Here is a 22,751-nt window from a genome sequence, read left to right on the forward strand (position 1 = left end):
ACACCAGGCATATCACGAACTTTCCTTGCAGCGGCAAAAGCTTGGAGACAAGTTCTTCTGCAGATTCAATGGGAGTCTAATACATAAGAGCCTTCAGCTGTCCCCACAAAATGCCAATTATATTTTTAATATTTTTAGACATTATAGCATTCGAATCAGCAGCTTTTATGTATGAATCGTGACGACAAATTTGCACACGAGCTCTTCTTCTTCCCAAACATACAAATAATAACTCGCAACAGGAATGGAGCTTTCCCGTTTGCATCAAACAACTTTCCAAATGCGCCAGCACCTTTGCGTTTTGTTTTCGACCACGTATTCTTTGATAAAAATTTTTTGCTTGGATGTGTACTATCACTTCCTGAAATTTTGCCCATCTTTATAGAATCACCTTGTATATATTTTCTTTCGTTTTAATTACAAGCAAATATATATTTTAGCATTTTTTTTATTACACAAAAGATTCTAATTGTTAGATTATCAGAATTTCAGATTAGTTACTATTAGATTATCGGAATTTCATTTGTACTAAAATTTAAAATCCCCCCAAGAAAAGTAATTTGAAATATTTTTTTAAATTCACAATCAGAAATTTAACAATAATTGATTTTGTTAATTAAAGTGATTTCAATGATGAATGACTGTTTGAAATAACAAATAATGAATAAAAAATTTGAAAAATTATTATTTGGAAATGAGCCATGTTTGGCAAATTTTCCATTTCACGTCGAAAAAGATAATTGTGTTTCAAGCTATATTTCATAACCATAAATTATTAAAATGCAAAATATAGTATTTTCCACTGATTTTGACCTAAATTAATACAAAATAATAAAAAAGTATAAAAAATAATGTTCAATAAAAGTTATGCGTCAAAAGATTTAAAACCTTATTACAAAAAGACTTTTAGTGAATGCACCTGAAATAGAAGTGTATTAAAATGATTCCTTAAAATTCATAAAATTCATTAAATTTATTCACATAATTTTACATCTCAGTTAAATAAATTTGGTTCCAAAATTTCGGAATTAAAAGAAAATTTATTAAAATTATTTGAATTACAATTTATTAAATAATTTGTAAGTATGTTACTTGAATGGGATTGTAGTAATGATTTTTAATTGTATCACTAAATTACCATACTTTATTAAAATCATTATAATTATTTAATTCGTCAGAAATAAGTGTAACTTAGCAAGAATGGTAGTAATTTTGGCTTTATATGAAACCAACATAACTTAAATTGTCAGTGATAATATTATTTGATTATTGCATTGATGATTTTTTAATAGGTTCCATAGACATTGTTAATTAAAAAAAATCACTGCAAATATTTCCATGTGCAGAAGATTGTATTTGACACTTTTTTAAAAGTTCTGGATTAATTTATGCACATTAAAAAAAGATTTTTGTAAATCAATGAGAAATACCAATTCAAATTACGCCCTGATCGCTAACAAACAGTTTTGAAAACTTTTTTGTTGTATTTTTACAACAATTAGATAGTCTTAAATTTCATTTTGACAAATTTCAAGCAAAAATCGTTATTTAAGTGACTTTGTGTTGCTTAACAATATATTGTTCCATTTATAATTTTAAGAATTCAACAATTGAAAACATCAATAAGTGTTTCATTTTTGAAAAAAAAATTCATTCTAATTTTTGAGCTTGTGAGTTATACTTTAACGTTTGAGCTTGAACTTTTAGAGTGATTAAAAAGTGGAAAAAATGCTTGGTTTCATTAGAAACTGGTTGATGTTGTTGGGGTTTTGTAAACGTAAGCATTAACAATTTATAAAATATTTACATTTTAGATTTTCAATAATATTTCACGAATAAGTTTATTGAGCTATCAAAGCGTTATGAAAATTTAAAAAAATTTCTAAAAAATGATTTATGTGATTAATATGATATTGAATGCTAATCTTATTTAATCTCAGTTTTTAACTGACTTTTACAATCTATATTTGTAAACATTTAATTTACAAAAGTTGATGATTACTAATATTAGTAAATATTTACTTTATTTAGAGTTCAACTATTTTAATGACAAAAAGCTTTAAACCTATATTATTTGTATTGCTAAGTATTTGTTAACTTGGATAGTTGTTTTATGCCAAGTACATGCTTTAAATTTCATTATATTTATTTTGAAAATTATTTCGATTGCGCACGTACAATAATATTTGTCCGTTGAAAATAGTATCTCCAATTCTCATTATGTAGTTATTTTTCCACAATTTTTTTTTCTATTTAGAAATTTGTATAATTTCATTAAAAGAACGTACCAAAATTTCTCAAAGGTTTTCAATTATAGTAGAATACAAGCTCCAATTTTTATTTTTTTTGTATTTTAAATAAATAATTGTTGGCTTGGAACTACGCCTGTTTTTACAATTTTCATAAAGTCCGATTTAAATTATTAGTAAAATTCATAAAATCCAACATTAATATTATGCACTAAATAGTAATTATACTGTGATTCGCTATAATAAAGTACTAAAAGAAAACACAAATATTTTTAATTCAAAATAGAAAAAACTTCTTTGAAAAAAACGCGCTAAAAAGCAGCAGAAATTTCAGAAAAAAGTAACAATAAAGAAAACGAAGGAAATAAAAATAAAAATATGACCACTGAAGCCGATGTCTTCAGGGGGTACCGGCCTCCTCGGTAGCCATAAAAACAAAACCATTTCTAATTGAGGGAGAAGCAAATGCTTAAATTAACTCCCTCAGTACCCCGATGGTTTTGTATTGAAGAGCAGGAAAAAAACATGCAATACAAATAACAAATTAAGAAAAGAAACTCAAACAAAATCATCAGAAAAATAAAAACTCACATAGTCACAGGTCAAACATCGATTTCACAAGCAAGCAGAATGAAAAGAAAAACTAAAGAAAACAACGCCCTCTATTACAATGCGCAGATGAAGAATAAAATGAAAAAAGTCAAGAGAAAGAAATACGTAACAAATTAATAGAATGCTTAACTGCTTAATCAAATTTCCTTTAATTTTATTTTTCAATAAAACTTTTTTCCAACCATGATTTAGATTACTTTACTAAACTTTATTTAAAGTAAAATTGCTAATAAAAATCCATGGACTTACTTCAAGGGAATCAGAATTTTTAGTCGGAAATGCTTTAATTTTTCCCCCGTTTATTCAAATTTTACGCGATTTCGTAACAAGTATATAATATACATTATAAGGTAAATATTGGTTATTTTGTTTTACAGCTAAGAAAAAAAATAGAAAGGCGACAATAGACATCGCCAAGAATGACGATTCGGATAATTGTGATCTTGCAAAGAAAGATCGAATGGACCAACTTTATTACGAGGAATGGTATTTGAGACTCCGTCGTCTTGCTAACAAGTGTATTGTTAAGAATGGTTGTGGTATTAATGAAGAGTTGGAAGACGTTTATGAGTGGAAGCCTGATAAACATATACGATCTCACAGTCTTCCAAATATGCATATTACGTTTGCATGTTCAGAAATGATGACGGAACTGATAAATATTCAGTCCGATGGGGATTCAGATTCCAAAAGTGAGTCTGTTGTTCAGATAAATGACGAAAGTTATGACGAAGAGTTGGTAAATATATTGACAAACACCGATTACATTTTTCGGGAGTACAAACGGATTAAACGACTCTATAGAGGAGAGTCATACGAGTCATTAGCGGACGATGGAATGTTTCATGTTGAGGAAAAATATGAAGAACGTGATGTGGAAGTGGATGGCCGTCGTTCTTCACTTTTGATGGAAGAAAAGGCCCCCAGTGATGAATCCGAGATTAAAATGAGGTATTTAAAAGTTGTTTTTAATGCTTCCAATACACTTCTTACTTTTTTTTAATACTACCACCATAAACTTTGTTTCAAGGCCTGGTTTCTTAGGACAGGACGCCGTCAGCTGGAAATCAGCGCTAACCTCTGATTGGTCCATTTGTGAGTTTGATAGTATACGTCATCGAACGCTCATCTTGAACTACAATTGCCGTCCAACTAACTCAACTGCAGTTGGATTACAACGTGACGTTAACCACAGAAGCCATGGCGTACAACATCCAACAGCACATTGAAATCAGCCAAGATTTTGATTTTGACATTAAACATAGCTTCTTCATTAAACATAGCACTCTTCATTTAACTCAGCTATAATGTGTTTTTTCTTGAACAAAGTCATTATTTGTTCTCTAAAACACTGGTCGACAATAGCAAAATCAATACAAATTCGAAATAAATATTTGTTTACGTTATTAACGCATGCGCAATGAGAAATAATGTCTGCGTTGAACCGACTGCTCACGCTGAGCTAACAAAAAGGTATTTTTTTGGCGTCAGCTCTACGTCAACTTTCCGCTGACACCCAGATAAGGCGCTAGTTCTAAGAAACCAGGCCTTGAGCCAACAAACCAGTATTTTGTTGGCGACCAAACCAGTATTTTGTTTCCTAAGAAACCAGACCTTAAATTCATATTCAATGAAAACAATTTTTAACGAAATTCATCATATCTTAATTTACATCAACGTAAATAAATCTCCACGATGATTAATTTTAAAAAAACAGATCAAAAGGTTACAAAAGACATGTATTTTTTTTTCAAATATAGAGTTAGTTCATGTAGTTTCAAAATTCTTTATGCATGAATATATATTTCTTTTATATATGGGTATAAAAGATATATTCTCTTTTTTTCATTCAGCATCTTCAAAATCTCAAAAAACTTTTTTTGAAACTGATCTATTTTAAATGGGTAATTTTAAAAGATAAAAACATGTTTAAAATATTTTTCAAGTATTTCTAATCCTCTTGCTTTATTTTTCTTCTTAGGTTCTCTGAAACATATTCTAGAAAGACTTGTATATTTCTGAATTATGATTTTTTTTTAAATTTTTTTATTTTTATTTTCAATAAACTGTTTTTTGAAAAAGTCCTTTTTCCTGTGCAAAGAGTATTCTGTGATCTTAATATATTTTTAAAGTATTTGCCAAAAAAGATGTTAAAGAAATAAGTACATCAATGATCTCAAAAAATTGCAATTAAGACAAAAATTCAATCGAAATTTATTGCATCTCTACACAATAGGTGGCACTGAAATCATTAAAAACTATTTTCGTTGCTTGATAAATCTTCGAATTTTTTCTAATCTAAATCTTCCTTCTGGTACTAAAACACAGGTTGTGACTTTATCATTACCACCTTGCTTAATAGGGAATTGTTAGTTTTCCATAGCGTTTTTATTTCTCTTTAGTTTAATTATTCATTCCTGATATTGTGTAAAATGAAAAGCCCTTAAATTTTAATCTAATTATCATATTTGGACTCAATCTTATTATTTCGCGGAAGGGACTTAAAATAAGCTATTTAATCAAATTTAAAATAAGAAATCAAATACGAAAACACATTTTCTTTGAATAAATATATGCTTTATTAAGACAGATTCGGATTTCTGATGATTTAAAACACAAGGGATAGCCGCAATCTGGGAAATATTTGGTCCCAATAGTTTGTCAATAGTCATTTTAGTTTTAGTCGTATTTTTCCATTTTTTGAGAAAATTTTTAATAAATTAAATATATATTTGCACAAAATTATGAAATTCGTTTATTTAAAGATTTCATTCAGAAAATAATTTTTAAGAACTATTTATTATTTTGTTAATAATAGTAGAAAATTTTTGAATAAAATGACATAAAATTTATTTTTGTTAAAAAATGTACTTATTTGTATTGTATTTGCAAAGATTGTACTTTTGAATGGCAAAATACAACATTTGAATGAAATCTGTCGAATAGTTTCTGAGAAATCGAATTTTAAATGTACAACTTCCTTAACCAAATGCAATACAATTTTGAATTTATTTTTTATTAGCGAGAGAAAATTATAGCACATCAAATCGCTTTGAAAGGAAAATTCATAATACTCAATGTTTTTAATTATCTTTTTAGCATGGTCCATGATATGGTTAATGAAATTGGTGATGAAATGAAAATAGACAAGGTCTTGAAAAAGAACACTAAGAAGCTTAGCGTTAGATCGTTTTTTAAGAACTTGTTTAAGAGGAAGCAAAAATCAAAGAAAAAGGACCGTTAGTGCTTGTTTTAAAGAATGGATATTTTTTAAACGTGACGGAATTATGGACTCGGATATTGGATTTTCGAATTGGATTACGGATTATGGTTGGAACTTTGTTACGCATTATTAGATGATTGAATATTTAATGAAATATAAATTTGAAACAATGAAGGTAATTAAAAAAAATTAAGTATATACAATAACAGCTGAATTGAAGAGAAACGATTATAATCAAAAAGCAAAAAAGCAAATTAAATTTTTTATAAATATTCAAGAAAAAGAAATTAAAAAAAAAAACAGTATTAAAAAGGAAATAATAATAAAAAAACAGATTTAAAAAAAAAGAAAAAAAAAGAGAATAGAATAAAAAAAAAGAAAAAAAGTAAATAAATAAGTACAAAAAAAAAAAAAAAAAAAAACCTTTTAATGCTACCCAGAATTAACTGAAAGTTCTGGAAGGTCCCAAGTCCTTTAAAAGGCAGAGGGAAAGGTTTACAGCATAAACAATTACTATAAAACAGAGTTGGACAAAAATGCAATCAATTACATTTTTTGATTAAAGTAATCAATTAATTGTAATCATGATTACAGCTGTAATCATGATTACAATATTGATTACAGTAATCAATTACTTGTAATCTTGATTACAGCTGTAAATCAAAATTTTGATTATAACTGTAATCATGATACCAAGTAATTGCGATTGCAAGTAATCACAACAAAAACGATTACGGGTAATCATGATTGCTAGTTATCAAAATATATGATTACATGTAATCATGATTACATGTAATCTTGATAGCAAGTAATTGTGATTACTTGTAATCATATTACACGATTACAAGTAATTACAGTTCCATACTATATGCAGATACATTATGTAAGTATGTATTGGGATACATATTTTTATGTACATAGAATGTACGCATGCATGTACGTACAATTTGTGATTCGTATATATACATATACAGTGAATGAGGAAACGTTGTTTGTAAGCACAATATACATAATTATATTGAAGTATAAATAATACAATACGTACGTACGTATTTATCAAATTTTCGGAGCTCTGAAAAATATATATCCATTATGACCAATAATCTGCAAATTATAGTAAGCTTTATCAATTATCGTTTTTTCAGCACAAAGATATTACGCCCTCAATTTTTTTAGGGTATTAGTTGTTATAGTAACAGTTTTTGGATGTTACATGGAGACTGTTTCTCTTCCTTTCCGCACTAGAATATAATATCAGTGTTTGTACAACAAAATATTTAGTTAAAATCTCCAGTTGTGTTGGTAAAGTACGGATTTGGTTTTGTTGAGTATAAATTTCCCCCCGGTTTTCCAAATAATAAAAGTAAATGATAGTAGAGGATTTCTACATCGAAAAAGAGAAATTTTCTAACGTCAACAGAAACTATTGAGATCATCTTTGAAATCTCGCGCATTAAACTAAAAATCTACAATTTTTACATTCGTTATTATGTATGGAAGGTAAGTTTAGACTACTAAATAACACGAGAACAAGTTGTTTTTAACAAGGGAAAGAAAGATTCTTTAAAATATATTTACACCCGTTGGGGATCTTTGGTGAATCCGAACACACTTAGAAATAGAATTAGAGCAAATTTAGCAAAAGATAAGGATATTATATGCATCATAAAGGATAAAAAGACCATAGTGTTTAGACCTATAAGCTCAAAGCTATGAAAATTTGGTACTTGCCATTGGCCAGTAGTAGTATTTTTAATTGAGCTTCTTTCGAAATCACATGGCCACTTTATCAAGCATTGAAAATTCTTAGTAACTAAAAAGATTATTGATATCAATAGGCATTTCTTTGGAAGTGTTTCTTAAACTATGGTACACTAAACACTGCGAGGTTCATGCTTAAAATTAAGAAAAATTTTCTTGACCACTCCAAGTAGGTTTATGTAAAGTTTAAAAATAGTATATAAAAATAAAATTAATGTTTTATTTTCGTGAAATTATGTTCATTTACAAATGCAAAATTTATTCTTTACAAAATGAATCTGAAATAATATGTAATCATAATGATAAAATTATATTGATTAGATTACTTTCAAATATCATCGATCATGGATTAAAAAGAAGGAGAACAGAATGAAATGAAATTTACTTAGAAACCTTTGATAACCAAATACAACCCTTTTGATATTTTGAACTACCATAAAGGAAACTGAATGTTCCAAAAATGAGTACAATTTTCCCGTGTATTTTAAATAATACAAAAATTTGATAAGGAGTGTTTTCGAGCACAAGGGATTCATTTTGATTTGCAAACAAATTTTTGATCACCATTTTTTATATTCAGTTGCTCTGTGGCCGACAGTTAATTTTGTCCCATAGTTGGGATACTTGATGAGAATGGACGTTGGCAGAAGTACGAAAAAAGTTTTTTTTTGAGAAAATTGTTTGAGAAAGGTAGGAAGATTAAAAAACTAGTGGTTAGATGAGGTTAAACGAGATCCCAGAGTCATGAAAGTCACAAATAATAAAAAGAAAACTAGGAAAGTTTGGAGATGCGTCGCAAGAAAGGTCAAGATCCTTCAACGGTTGTAGGACCAAGAAATAAGTAAGAAAGCTAGGCAGAAGACTTTCTTTTGCATTATTATTTTGCATATTTGCACATTTGAGGGGGTCAAAATTTAATGAATCAATGCACTGAGAAAAGATATGGACGAAACTACCAAAACATAGTAAAATATACAGTGTTTCTGGCTCTTTGGGAATATCAAAAACCTTTTTTTCCAAAAATTTTTACCAAAATTTTTCAAAAATCTTTACTAAATCACTTTGGTAATGATTTTAGTGAAATTAACAATGGAATATTGTTTCATAACATGTGAAAAAGGTTGGTAAATGTGATAAAGTATAGTAATTTTGTCATGGCAGTTTAGAACATAGCATAAGAGTTAGTTTTGTATTTGTTGCTAAATGAGTGGTAATTATAACTATAATTTTCAGAATTAGAATTTTCAATACATTGTTATTACATGACAGGAAAAGTTACTATATGAATGGTTTAAATATCGTATATTTTAATTTCTATCTTTGATTTTTACCCCAAAAAATGTCATTACCATAAAGTGCGATAAATTTACCCGAATTTTTTCTCCGTGTGTAAATTAAAGCTGTAATCCAGGCAGGAGTGGTTCTTACTAATATGTTAAAAGGGTTATACATAAAACAGATTAAGGACATATGACAGAAAAAGATCTTATTAAAACATGTTTAAAAAATAAGGACCTTGTTTTTGGAACAGCAAAGTAAAGTGATATTTTAAGAGCTAATATTTTATTTTAACACATTAAAACGTGTCAAATTCATATCAAAGATTTAAAATCCTGATATTTGCACTATTGGGTAAACAAAAGATAACATTACTGGAATAAATATTTATTTTCAACATTTTTAGTAATTTTACACAGTTATTAGGCATGTAGAAGAAAAGCTTTTTACCTTGAAAAACGTTTTGAGATAAATATTTGCTCAGACAAGGCTGTTTCTATTGTTAGAAAAGTTTGACTCAAAGGAGTCTTCTTCAAACATAAATTTTTCTCTTTTGTGTTTTGTGTTGCACAAATTTTTTTTTAAAAAATATGTTTTGATATAAATCGTCTAATACAAAACGCAAATCAACGATGAATAAATAAAGTTATTTTTTTCCTTTGAGTTCATTTGCTTTTGTCGCAAACACGGGAAGTGAGATTAATGATTAAGTTTTGAAGTATTTTTTAAAATTAAATTCAACATATATAACGATTGTTTGCATTGAATATTTCGAAGTAAAAATAAACTGAAATATTTTTCTCTAGAGTTTTTGTGGGAATTAAAATATTCATTCTTTAAGTGAATTAATTCTTTAAAAATTATTTTTCAATACTATAAATACCGCTGTCCAAAAATCAAAGAACAGACACTTTTTTTTTGAGGATAACTCAAGAAAGAGTGAACCAAATCAACTGCAATTTTATATGAAGATTAAATTTCATATAAAATTTAAACTGTTTTCGATGAATTAAGTTGTCTGCACAGAAATATTTTAATTGCTTGTATCGAATATTTTGATATGAAAATAAACTGAAAAGTCTATCTTTAGAGTTTTTGTGTTCATTAAAGTATTATTTTATTCCTTAACAGAATTTATTCGTTAAAATTTAAATTTCAAAGGTAATAACATTCCTATCCAAAAGTCAAGGAACGAACACTTTTTTAAAGATAACTCCAGAAATAGGGAGCGAAATTAAATGAAATTTTGTATGAAATTTCAATTTCATATAAAATTTCAAGTGTTTGCTCTGGCATGTTTCGATTGCTTGCATTGAATATTTTAATATGAAAATAAATTGAAATATTGTTTTAAGAGTTCTTGTGAGCATTATAATATTATTTAATTCTTTAAAATAATTCGTTTTTTAAAAGAATTCTTTAAAATTTATTTATCAATTACTTAGAACTCTCTTGTCCCAGAGTTCTAAGTGTCTCCTATCCCAAAGTATGACTAAACTATGATAAATGAAAAAAGTAATGGCTTGAACTTTTGATCATGAATTAGTCGGCATCATAGCAAAATGAGCTAAAAATTCTGCAGGAAAAATAACATTAAAAATATTTAAATACCGCTACAGGGAACTTGGGGTGGATTTAATATGGAGGATGCAATCCCCTCTTTCTTTCTAGATGGCAAATTAACGTCTTAAGACGAGCGCGCATAGGTCTGTGCACCCGTCCATTACATCTGACCATAATATCTCTGCGTACATAGTGATCCACTTCTATGATGTTAAAGGAATGATACCGTATATCTGACTCTCTCTTTATATAAACACGTGTGAATCATCCCTCCTCAGTAGAGAGTACAAAAGTCTACTCTTCCTACGATGCCTGTGTCTTAAGTTTATACTGCCTGTACCAGTTCAGAAAGATTTTCTCATTTGAAAAGAAGGAGCCTTGGCTTTTTTGAGGAGGTATATGGGTCAAGTTTTTGAGCTCTATACAACATTGGTTAGAGGCAATCCAGGTTATAAGTTCACGATTATGAATTAAAACATGGGGCCACAATCGATTAAATGATCCAAGAATACTTTGAAAATAAAAATATTTCATTTTATAACCGGAGTCGAACAACAGATTTAGTTCTTAGTTTTGAACTACCCATGTTCAACTCTATAGCTTTGTAATCTTAAAACCAACACAGAAGACAAGGTAACTTCTGGATCTAGCATTCAGGCAAACTAGTATTTGTGGAGGACTATTCGCATTTGCGTTACATGGAAAGAAAAACCACGAAAATCCCCCACGGTAAAAATGGTCATAGGAGATACCAACTCATGATCTGTCTACCACTATTTAACGCCTGCATTTTGACCTGTGCGAACCTGAAGCAGAATTCATATTGATAATACATCTCTAGGATTTGAATCCAGGTTACCTCATTGGGAAGCGAGCTCTTTATCATCTAAACTACCGTGGTTCAATCAAGAATATTCTGAGCATGGAATGGTCAGCTAGATCTCCGGATTTGAATTTCATAGATAACGTCTATTGCGTTCTTGAGAGAGCATTTTCCGACAGGTAATTTACAATACTAGAATTGTAAATCATGCGTAAGATAGATACTTAAAATTTTTAATGTAATTAGAAATATTGCTGATGGATAACTATATATTGTTATTGAAAAGAAACATAAATATTGTGTTATAGATCAGGGATGAATTTCCAAAAAAAAATCAATTCAAGATTTACTTTTATCATAACAGTTTGTCGTCCATTATTATATCTACAAGATTAAACCCATGTATTTTCATTTTGAAAAATATTTCGTATTTGTTTGTAAATTATTTAACAAGAGAAAATTATAAATATATGTGATTCTAGAGTATACAGGTAATATTTAGGGGATTTTATTCGCCAGAAAAATTCGAAATTTTATAAATTTTTAAGAAAATATATTATTTAAAGCAAACTTTGGAAATGATTCGCAACCACTTCTATTAAGAATAAGATAAATATGTGATTGCTTAAAGACTTCAACTTTTCTTTTTATATTAATTTGTTTAAAATTTTCTGCCATGTAAAAATTTAATGTTAGGAAAAATGTAGCAAAATTTATAAGAGTAAAAAAAAATGTATATTCATTCATAAAATGAATTGGAATATCTAACTTTCATAAGACTTGGAAGCAAAAATAAAAATAGACGAAGAGAATTTACTCAGTTGTGTATTTTGTGAAATTTAAATTCGCACGAACTAAACTGAAACTACTCAAAATGTATATAATTATCATATTTCATCCATTGCCTAAAAAGATTAGAATATGTATCTTTTTGCATTGCTGGGAACACCTAGATTTTTCGAAATAGAGAAACTTAGTACTGTTGCAATGCAGGGTGAAAAGTTGAATGAATTGATAACAGCGAAGAGAAGGCAAAGGAAAGCAAGAAAAAATAAAAATAATAAAAAAATTTTGGCAAATCTGTACTGTAATGACATATCTGGTTAAAAAACAACAACATAATTCTGGTTAATTAAACCAAAATACACGGTATTTAAACCATTCATTCAATAATATTTCCGCTCATATGGTAATGGCTTACCTGAAATTCTGGTTTACAAAATTACAATTCTTATAAGCACACTTTTGGTGAAAAATATAGACCAGAAAAGTAAATTTAACCAAATAATTGGCTTTTATGCCATATTTTGAAGTATTATGATAAAATTACCAAATGTTACCACATTAACCAAATTTTAACTCACTTTATAAAAAAATATTTTATTGTTAATTTCACTAAACTTTTGATCAAAGCACGTCGTTAAATATTAACGAACTTTTCATGCTCCCATAGAGCCTGAAAAACGGAAAATTTTACCATAATCTGGTAGTTTTGACTATATTTATTTTCTCGGTGCATGTTATCAATCATTGATCTTTTTTAAAAAAGAGGTGTAACTGTGCACTTTCGAGTAAATTGTATTCAAATCTTATGAAAAGTCTCAACTGGGATCAAATAACTCTTGACACTTCAATCTACAGAATACAATGGAAATTTAATCCTCCAGCTGCACCATGGTGGGGCGGTTGGTGGGAGAGAATTGTGCAAATGGTGAAAAGTTCTGATATCCTTAAAAACAGAGTGAATACATTGTCAATAGTTGTTATGATATTTTAACTGTGAATGACAGAAATTGGTGGTTCCAACGGTCAATGTTGACAATCACATAGTCGCTTTGGTTAATGTTCAAAATGCAAACTAGTTCTAGTTAAGTGCCACTGCCCGGTATACATTTGCCCGCTATACCCTACATCAATGTTTTTTAAGGTTCAGTGCCACTTCCCCCACTATACATTTGCCGGGTATGCCTTAACATCAATGATCTTTTATGGTCAAGTGCCACTGCCCAGTATGCAGTCAACCGTTACTCAGAACACTGATGTTTCAACTAATCTATTTTCAGCAGATGTTAAAACATCGACAGACTCCTGGTGGGGTACTTACCGTAGGAGCTGATAGAGCCATACAGTCCACTATAAGTAGGCTCATAAGTGGACATATGTCTCTCTTTTGAGCTTGGGCTAAAGACCTATTCAACGTGCGCGAGGTGTAACTCTGCACAGGCTTCTCCCGATCACATTTTACACTGTCTTGGTCTGGAAAAGAAAGACCTCTACTCTGGTCCCTTACTTGTATTTGATTTCCTGAAGACTTTCGAGCTCATTGACTTGGTCTAACCAAGAGGAATAAGTCAGCAACAACAACAACATCGAATAAGTATAATAATATCAAGGAATAAATTAATATCAAATCTGATATAGCAGATATTTCGGACATTCACCAAAGCGACTGAGTGATTGTTGACATTCTCCGGCCGACATTCTCTTGATTTCGATCATTCACGGTTCATTGGAAGCAATGGGGTTTTAAAGCGTGAAATGAAAAAAAAAAAAGCTGAGAACTTACGTGTTAGTGTTCCGTAGTGGCGATATTCGGTCAAGACCTTTGTAGGAGTTCATGAGAAACGACACCGTCTTTTCTAAAATAATAAGGAAATTGCTATTTAAGTAAATTTTAATGAAAAATACTTTTTCTTGTAATAGGATTACTAATTTAATCAATAAATAATCCCAAAATATACAAGTCACTTTTAAATTTTTTTTTTTTTTTTTTGCAATATTAGTCATTCATTTGAAATTCATTCCAAGCTAAAATATGAGTATCATATTTTCTGAAAATAAATTAAATATCTTTGGAAAATTAAAATAATAAAATCAGTTTAGTAATTGTTCAGTTTAGGAAATTGGTTTCATATTAAAATATCGGCATCATTTTTTTCTCGGAAAAATTTATGTATGCCCAGAAATATTTATAAAAAATTAAATTTTTTAAATTTTATTTATAACTTTTTAAGTTCAGTGTATACGTTAGTAACCCTTACACAAGAATTGACAACTTATGTGAACATTTTATAGTTTTTTGCATCGCATCATTCATTTTAACTATGTTTTTTATTTAAATATGTAACCAGTCATCATAATTTGCCGAAAACTCCAATATCGATATAATACATAGAAACTTTTAAATTTTTTTTGTCAAAATACATTAAATATACATTACGTGTAGTGTATAAGGAAGACACTTCTCGATTTTTTTATAACATTTGAAATAAAATCAATCATTTAAAATTGGTTTCGCATAAATTTATGAGCAACATACCTGTTTAAAAGAACACCCACATTAAGTATAGAATTATCTATAGAAAATTTCAAAAACAAAATTACCCTTTCTGTCAAAATACACGAAATGTAGACATATTGTGTTAACATGAGGTTGTAAATTTTTCGATTTTTATAGCATTTGAAATAAAGTAATTCATTTAAAATTATCTTACCATGAATATATATATGGGCAACATACTTTTTGAATACACCAATATTAGTCTATAAATATCTATGGAAATGTTTAAAAAATCCCTTTGTCATTAAAACGTGCTAAGTTTCGATCATATTTATCCTTAACGTAAGGCTGACGTTTTTCGAGTTTTTTCAAAAATTTTTTTGCACCTCGCTATTTATTTCAAACTACTTTAATTTAAATATTGAAATCATATCTTCCAGAAACAGTATAAGTTTAACTTGACAATATAGGTTTCCCTCGAATGATATAAGTTTAAACTTGAAAATATAGGTTTCCCTCCAACAATATAGGTTCAAACTTGGTAATATATGTTTCCCTCTAACAATACAGGTTTAAACTTGACAATATAGGTTTCCCACTAACAATATTGGTGCAAACTTGACAATGTAGGGTTCCCTCTAGCAATGTAGGTTTAAACTTGACAATGTAGGTTTCCCTCTAACAATATAGGTTTAAACATGATAGTATATTAGAGGAACGAATATTTTATAAAACTCAAACCTTTACAATAGATGGGTTATAAAATGTTAAGATAGAGATAAAAAAAGGTTTGAATTTTATTCAATTTAGGGTTAGCTATCGGCTATAGACGTTAGCTATCGGTAATAATGACGACAACTGGGAAAAGTAACCGCCAACTCATGGTACCTATATAATCGATAAGTACCCATTTTGGAAATTGTAAATTAATATATCTATTGTGTCAATCTATATATACCTTTATTTAAATTTCCGTACACTTCATTTGTAACAATAAGCGTTGGTGATTCTTTTTTCTCTTCTTCATTGACTTCTCTCTTCTTTCTTCTTTCATCATCATGATCATCGAATGATGGAAAGGAGATGGGAGCATCTTTAAGATCATAAAGCCTAGACTGTCGAAGATCTGAAACTGAACAATGGTAACAGGTATTTTTTGTGTGTCCGAAAGTAACGCGTTCCTTTTAAAAGTTATGTCACGAAGCAACGAGTAAAACTAATGATTTAATTTAAACTTTTCTTGTTTTTATTCAAATTTTTTTAAAATAATGCTTGAATAATTTTTAGTAGGCAAAAAAATGGTTTAACGCATATTATTTTAATGTTTTATGGATGGTGATTTCGGTAGTAGATGGCGCTGCATTTTTTCCTTCAAATAACCTCAGAGTTGATGCATCCGGTCTGTTCTCTCGAAATTCGGCTAGCGAGTATTCACTTTTTGACTGTTGTCGATTTGTTTTTCAATATTTGAGCTAGTAAAATAATTACTCGAAAATGAATAAGCAAATAAGAAATAAAATAAACACGTTTGATTTAAAAAATTACACAAGTTCTTCAAGGCAAGCTATGATGCAACTAGCCAGATCGTGTGATCTCACTCTACGCTGTATGACTATTCATTATTTTACTTAGAAAGTCTGAATTCATGATTGGTTGTTGTTGTTGTTGACGTATGCCTGTTAAAGGAGAGGGGTGTGATTGTTCTTGTTTTCAAGTGGCGCCATCTATGGCCAAAGATTCGACTTCTGCCACACCCATACGTCACACCCGCTTATAGAGCGGACTCATTCATTCATTCACAGATCGTAATTTTGAACGAAATCATAAAATGATCAATCTCCAATTCCCCCCAGAGGTATTGATTTGTTATAGGAACATGGAGGACTTTGCGACTTAACATATTTAACGTGCATCAGTCACCATTTTACTTCACGGGAGTCTTCAGTCGGCGGGGTTCGAACCCACGAACTCTCGGACATTGGCCCAGCTCCCTACCGACCAGGTTATCCCGGCCCTCATGTATTGGTAGTGGAAAACGATGAATTTTTACAAAGTGTTCGAATCTTCTAAACTAATTGTTTAATTTTTTTGGACAAAAAACAAAAGCGAAATATACCCTTTAATAAGATTCTAAATTAAACAACAGATGGATTTTATTTTGTAATACAATTTAAACTACGCTAGACAAAAATCATTAATAAGCTTTACTGTAGTACATATTAAAGATGATATAAAGTATACGAGAAGAAAATATTAAAGATTATATAAGAGTATATGTGTGGAAGAGATTTGAATGCATAATGTAATTTTAGCCATGAAATGAAAACTTACAGATATTTGTGGCACTGCGGGTTAGTTCAATTTCTTCTTCATCTGATTTTGTCTGCTTTGCCTTTTGCATCTGATAATCATTTACACGATTCATTAAATCAACGCTAGTCCTGAAATCTTCCTGAAATATTTAGAGTATTAGCATCATCAAACCATATGAATTGGTATTCAACTGATTTACTAATATTTGCTCTTTTTAAATTTATAAATTGAAGGATTTATTAATGCATTTATGTATTTTATTTTTGATATTTTTCACATTAAACTTTTTTTTTCTTATATTAAACTTTCAAACGTTTTGAAAAGGCATGGTTTGTTAAACAGCAATTTAAAAATTGATAAAAGTTTTACTTTTAGTTCGTTCATTTTGATTTGGTAAAAAATTAATGAATTTGTGTTAATTATTAGATAATTTTTGTTAGCAATTTAAATAAAAAGTTAGAAACCAAAAATACGGAAAACGATATTCTAAATATGTGTATATTAGCAAAAACAGCACTTCATCAGAGGACACACTGTCTGCTGAGAAACTGGAACCTTTATGTTGTCAGTGGTTTAACCAAAAACTGACTGTGCCCCTGCTGTTAAAAGCGATTAACAAGATCATTTATTTTTCTGGAATTTGAAAACGATTATAAATTACAAAACGATATGTGATCTAGTTGCGTCTTCGTTATTGTTGCATTTTTTAAGTGATCTAGTTACGCCACCGATGTTTTTCAGTTGTGATTTGTTCTTAAATCTGATTTTTTGTTGTTGTTGGTAGAACTGTTATGTTTAAGATTATTAAAAAGTTGCTAAGTTTTTAACCTTAGTATTGGTAGTTCTTTCAAACAGAGTTGTGTTTTAATTATGTTCTAGGTTGTGCTTTAATATTTCAGTTGTGTTTTTAATCAATTCTAGTTCGTGTTTTAACACCTACCACTGACTACAGAAAGGCTCCAGTGTGTTAGCAGACAGTGTGTCCCCTAATGAAGTGCTGTTTTTGCTAACATAATGTGTTTAAAATTTAGTTTTGCTTATTTTTGATTTCTGACTTTTTATTTAAGCTGTTTACATGAAACAAATTCGGCTTTAGCTGCTTTTAGCGCTTTTCTTTCTTGATTTATTATTTTAAAGTTTTATCCAAAAAATTTTATCTTAAAATTTGTTTAAATTAATTTCATACTTTGATTGGATAATTCTTGCTAGTTATGAAGTTCCCAACCCTATATACAAAAAATCTAAGAGTGTACAAATTCATCTACACAATTTTGAGCGAAATCTCAGAATTTAAAAAAATCGGTTGAATAGCTCTTGAAAAATGGAATTTTAAAAAAAATAGAATTGAAATTAACAGTAAGAAGCCCAAACTTTTAGATGCTCTTCTACCTTAACTATTTGGTCCATATTTCTTAGATTACATGTACCTTCCCCCCTGAAGGTTAGAAATCTGAATCTGTCGAGAAAAAGTCATGTTTATTCAGAGAAAGTACGTTTTTGTGCCTGATTTCGTAAATTAAAATATATTGTGCTCTATTTAATTAGCATATTTAAGGTCAGCATATTTAAGTCATATCATTAAAACAGCCGACTCAATTTTGAGTTTACGACTACTAACGTTCAACTCCGTAGCCTTGCAATTTTGAACCCAATCCAAAAGACAGGAGAACTCCTGGATCAGTACCCCAAGAGGTATGATTTGTTGTAGGAACATGGAGGACTTTGTGACTAAACAGATTTAACTTGCACCTGTCACCATTTACTACACGGGGTCTTATGCCGGCGGGGATCGAACCCACGACCTCTTGGACATTGGCCCAGCGCCCTACCAACCAGGCTATCCCGGCCCCAAAATTCTAGTTTGTGAAATTTCAAACATTAGATCAAAAGTTATTCAGGATGATTCAATTTTTTTAAGCTTAGTATATGCACATGCTTAATATACGCCTGGGCTAAGTTTAAAATATGCTTAGCTAATTGTAGTAATATCTTTAATGGGAACATTTTTAATGAGTATCAAGGATTTATGAGTTGGAAGATTACGAGCAAGAAATAAAGCCAGGTATATTTCTCCTATCCGACGTTGGTAGGTGTAAAGAGGGAGTCAAGCTGTACCGGTAGAGTTTTTCCCCCAGATATTTAGGGGAAGATGGCAATAAACACGAGAATCCTCGCCAAAAGTAATGAGCTAATATTCCGTGCGTTTTCACTTTTCCAACCTATGAAAAAGTGAACTTGTTCACTATATTTTCCAGACAAGCACCATTGCTTGAATAATATATTCTTATTGTCAACGTATAAATTTTAAAACCCGAATTCACCAAAATGCCTCTTAAATTCCTTTTTTTTTATCACTCAGCTCTTAAAATCTATAATTAGAAACTAATGGTTTAGAATTTCAAGTTCTTACATTTTGAATATGAGACCAACTTCCGATGTATTTTTCATCCAATAAGTTGCTTGCAAAATCTTGAATTACCTAAAATACATGCAAATATTCAACAAAATTTTTTTTTCTTCTGAAAAAGATCTATTTATTCAGTTTTTGAAACAAAAACTTTGCGTGCGATCTTAGACTAAGTTCGGGTAGTGTGTTCTGGCTTGTGTGTTTTCAGTTCTTTTACAAATAGAGTAAATTAAACAAGAAATTCGAGCTCACATATTTGTTTACAGAGTCTTCGCCATTTAGAACTTTATTCAAATACAAATGTTTTTTTTTTAAATATAGATAGACATTTTTTTTTCGTCAATTTGAACGACTTAATTTTAACGCTTCAAAATTAAAACCAAATTTGTGTAAAATCGATTAAATAGTTCTCGATAAAAAAAAGCTTTAAGAACGGAACTTTTTCTAGTTTTCATTTCTCAGAAACTATTCAACCAATTGTACTCAAATTTTTCCTTTTAGCTTTTAAAATGACGCAGTTTTAGCACTGGAGTATGGTTCCAGAGATATATAAGATTAAGGGGATCATATTTTAGAGACTCTTTCTATTTTGAGGGTCTTGAAACCGTATTTGTCGAGAAAAACATTGTCTGATTTATTAACTTTAAGCTATGACCAACACTAATTAAATGACAGATTGATACGCAGTAATTCGTTGATTCAACAGTTGTTTGAGGGTATTCGTTCTTTTTCCTTCCTCAGACAGTAAATGTTCTCAAAAAATCAGTCACCTTCCCTCACATAAATTCGAAATGAAATTTTTAACAAATAATAATAAAAATAACAAAAAGGAAAAAATTGTGATCGCTTTATTACGATCCCTGGTTACCCATTGGTCAGATACTTTTTTTCTGGATTGACTCCAATACACGCCACAATATTTGAAATCACGTTGCAAAAACTGTCTCTATTGATGCTTGTCTTCTTATCGTCGGATTGGTTTTCAAATCCTGCCTATATACGTGTTTCAAGACGTCACAATATACTTTTCCGTCTTCAGTATTCATATTTACATTAAAATCCTCGTCAAGACAGTAATTATAAGTTAATAATGAAAAGAATATAAAAATACTTTAAATGATTATTATGTAAATACATTAAAGATACCTGCTGGGGAAAGTAAAAAGAAAAAACTTGTCTGGAAAAAAAAATCAACTAAAGAAGTTCCAAAATTATCGTCTGCTTTTTTTTTTATTTGATCGTGTTGTGCTGCTTTTTTATTATTACTTATGTTAGCCTGATTTTTTGACGCTTACAACTATTAAAATCACCGTCAAGACAGTAATTATTAGTTAATAATAAAAATATAAAAAGGAAAAAAAAATTCTAAAAAAAATGATCAAACAGCAGCAGCTGCCACAGCAACGAATGCAATGACAACGCATGCGCACTGTTTACTATTACTTTTGAACACAGTTGAAAAGTGTGACGACGTCCAAATAAGGTGTGCACGCCATCAAACCCAAAACAACACCCATTTTGCCAATGGAGGATGATAAACAAAAAAAAAAGTCACAGTAGAAGGAAAAGGTATGAAAACATAGCTTAAAATCAGAAGAATCGAATAAGTTTAAACTCATTACCTCAAAAGTCGGTTTAATTAACGTAACTTAAGTAAATCTGCATTAGTAAAATATATATTATTAATATATGCATTCTTGCAAGTACAAATCTGAGCAGTGGCGTTCGTAAATTTAGCCTCGAATAGTTACCGATATAGAAATCCAAGCAAAATGTTAAAAGATGTGCAAAACTTGCGATGTCCATGCACAGAAATCACTCTTGCACATGTTGAAGAAATAAGTGGACGTTTACTCACCATCAAGCCCTGGAGATCTTCCAACGTCAAATCATTTGGCTTGTTCCAAGTCATGTTAATCATCTTATCAATAATCGTAATTAAATTTTTTAGTTCTTCACCATTCTTTTTCTCACTCAGAACATCTTCACTTCCTAAATATACACATTTTTTTAACAGGATTAAGCGATAATATGGACAATTTTGAATATTATAATATGAATTTAAAAGAAATTAATCTCTTTTTATATTGGGAGCAGTACAGCTTAAATATCACTAAATTTTTTCCCTAATCACTAAATTATTAAAAAGTAGAATAAGTGAAAATATGAAAATTAAGTGTCTTAATATCTCTTTATACTTAACCAATCCAATTTTTTATTCAAAATCATTTTGAATATTGGTGAAAATTAAGTTCTCCAGTTAAGTTTGTCTTCTAAAAGTAGCGAAGTAGTGACGACATTTTGAAAGTAGTTTGTAGTCGTTTCATTTAACAACACATTTACATTTAAAAAGATTACATTTAAAAAAATGTAGTTGTGGTTGTAGTTAACTACAAAAAAAATGTAGTTTTTCCGGCACTGACCTGGGGGATCTTCTTCGACCTCCGATAAAGCTTTCAGGTGATCTAAGGCGTTGAGTAGAGCTTCTGTACTCTCGACCTCCATGTTGTCCTGAAACACATTTTACAAGAAGCACACTTTTATTTACGCAATTTTTAAAACGTTTATCAAAAATGAATGCACTGCAAGAGTCTCCCAAGGTTATTTAGACGTGTAATATTCTCAAATTTTGACCAGTTATAAGACAATTTTAATGGCGTTGAGCAGCCGATCAATTTTTTGTTTACGACTTCGTAGTCTTGTAATTTTGAACCCAATCCAAATAATAATACAAGACTACGAATGTGTGGGTTTTCGTGATCTTCTTCTTCTTCTTGAAGTGCAGGTATCCAATTGAAAAAGGCTAAGGAATTTCATTGTCATAAAAATCTTCGAATCATTAGTTAAGTTGTGTTTCTATTCGTTTATATTCACTTGTAAGATAGATTTGAATAAATAATAATAAATTTAGATTTAGAATGAATAAAATTATTTAATCGGGACTAATATGAAGTTTTAAGGAAAAGAAGAACATTCTGAAAGTTTATTCATGTAATAAATAAAACAATTGTAAATCCAAAAAGTTACAAATTAATTTACTTGTGAAATGAATAAGACCCTCCATTAACAAATTTTTCTGTGCCACCAAATGCTGTAGAATAAATCACCATATTATAAAATTTTTGGCTTTAAAATGCCAACATCGAATTGTTCCATTGAAATAACAAATAGAAACAGAGGTTGAAAATACTATCTCTTGATTCGCACAACAGTCACGTGGTTTCAGTATGAGGACAAAAAAT

At 29.6% G+C, this 22,751-nt stretch overlaps 1 protein-coding gene across 1 annotated transcript in view; it reads right to left on the reverse strand.

Moving 5' to 3' along the window:
• LOC107444865 (adhesion G protein-coupled receptor D1) overlaps positions 1 to 22,751 on the reverse strand; it is a 61,222-nt gene that overhangs the window by 18,620 nt on the left and 19,851 nt on the right. The window contains exons 10-15 of the mRNA XM_087156682.1: positions 21,933 to 22,020; positions 21,368 to 21,501; positions 19,513 to 19,581; positions 17,121 to 17,241; positions 15,748 to 15,921; positions 14,076 to 14,148 (exon numbers count right to left, since the gene is read on the reverse strand). Of these exons, the coding sequence (XP_087012808.1) occupies positions 14,076 to 14,148; positions 15,748 to 15,921; positions 17,121 to 17,241; positions 19,513 to 19,581; positions 21,368 to 21,501; positions 21,933 to 22,020 (659 nt within the window). The remainder of the gene's footprint in view (positions 1 to 14,075; positions 14,149 to 15,747; positions 15,922 to 17,120; positions 17,242 to 19,512; positions 19,582 to 21,367; positions 21,502 to 21,932; positions 22,021 to 22,751) is intronic.

Source organism: Parasteatoda tepidariorum, chromosome 2 (genome assembly GCF_982258835.1).
Source record: "Parasteatoda tepidariorum strain Cologne lab strain chromosome 2, Ptep-v5.0, whole genome shotgun sequence".
Taxonomy (NCBI): Eukaryota; Metazoa; Arthropoda; class Arachnida; order Araneae; family Theridiidae; genus Parasteatoda; species Parasteatoda tepidariorum.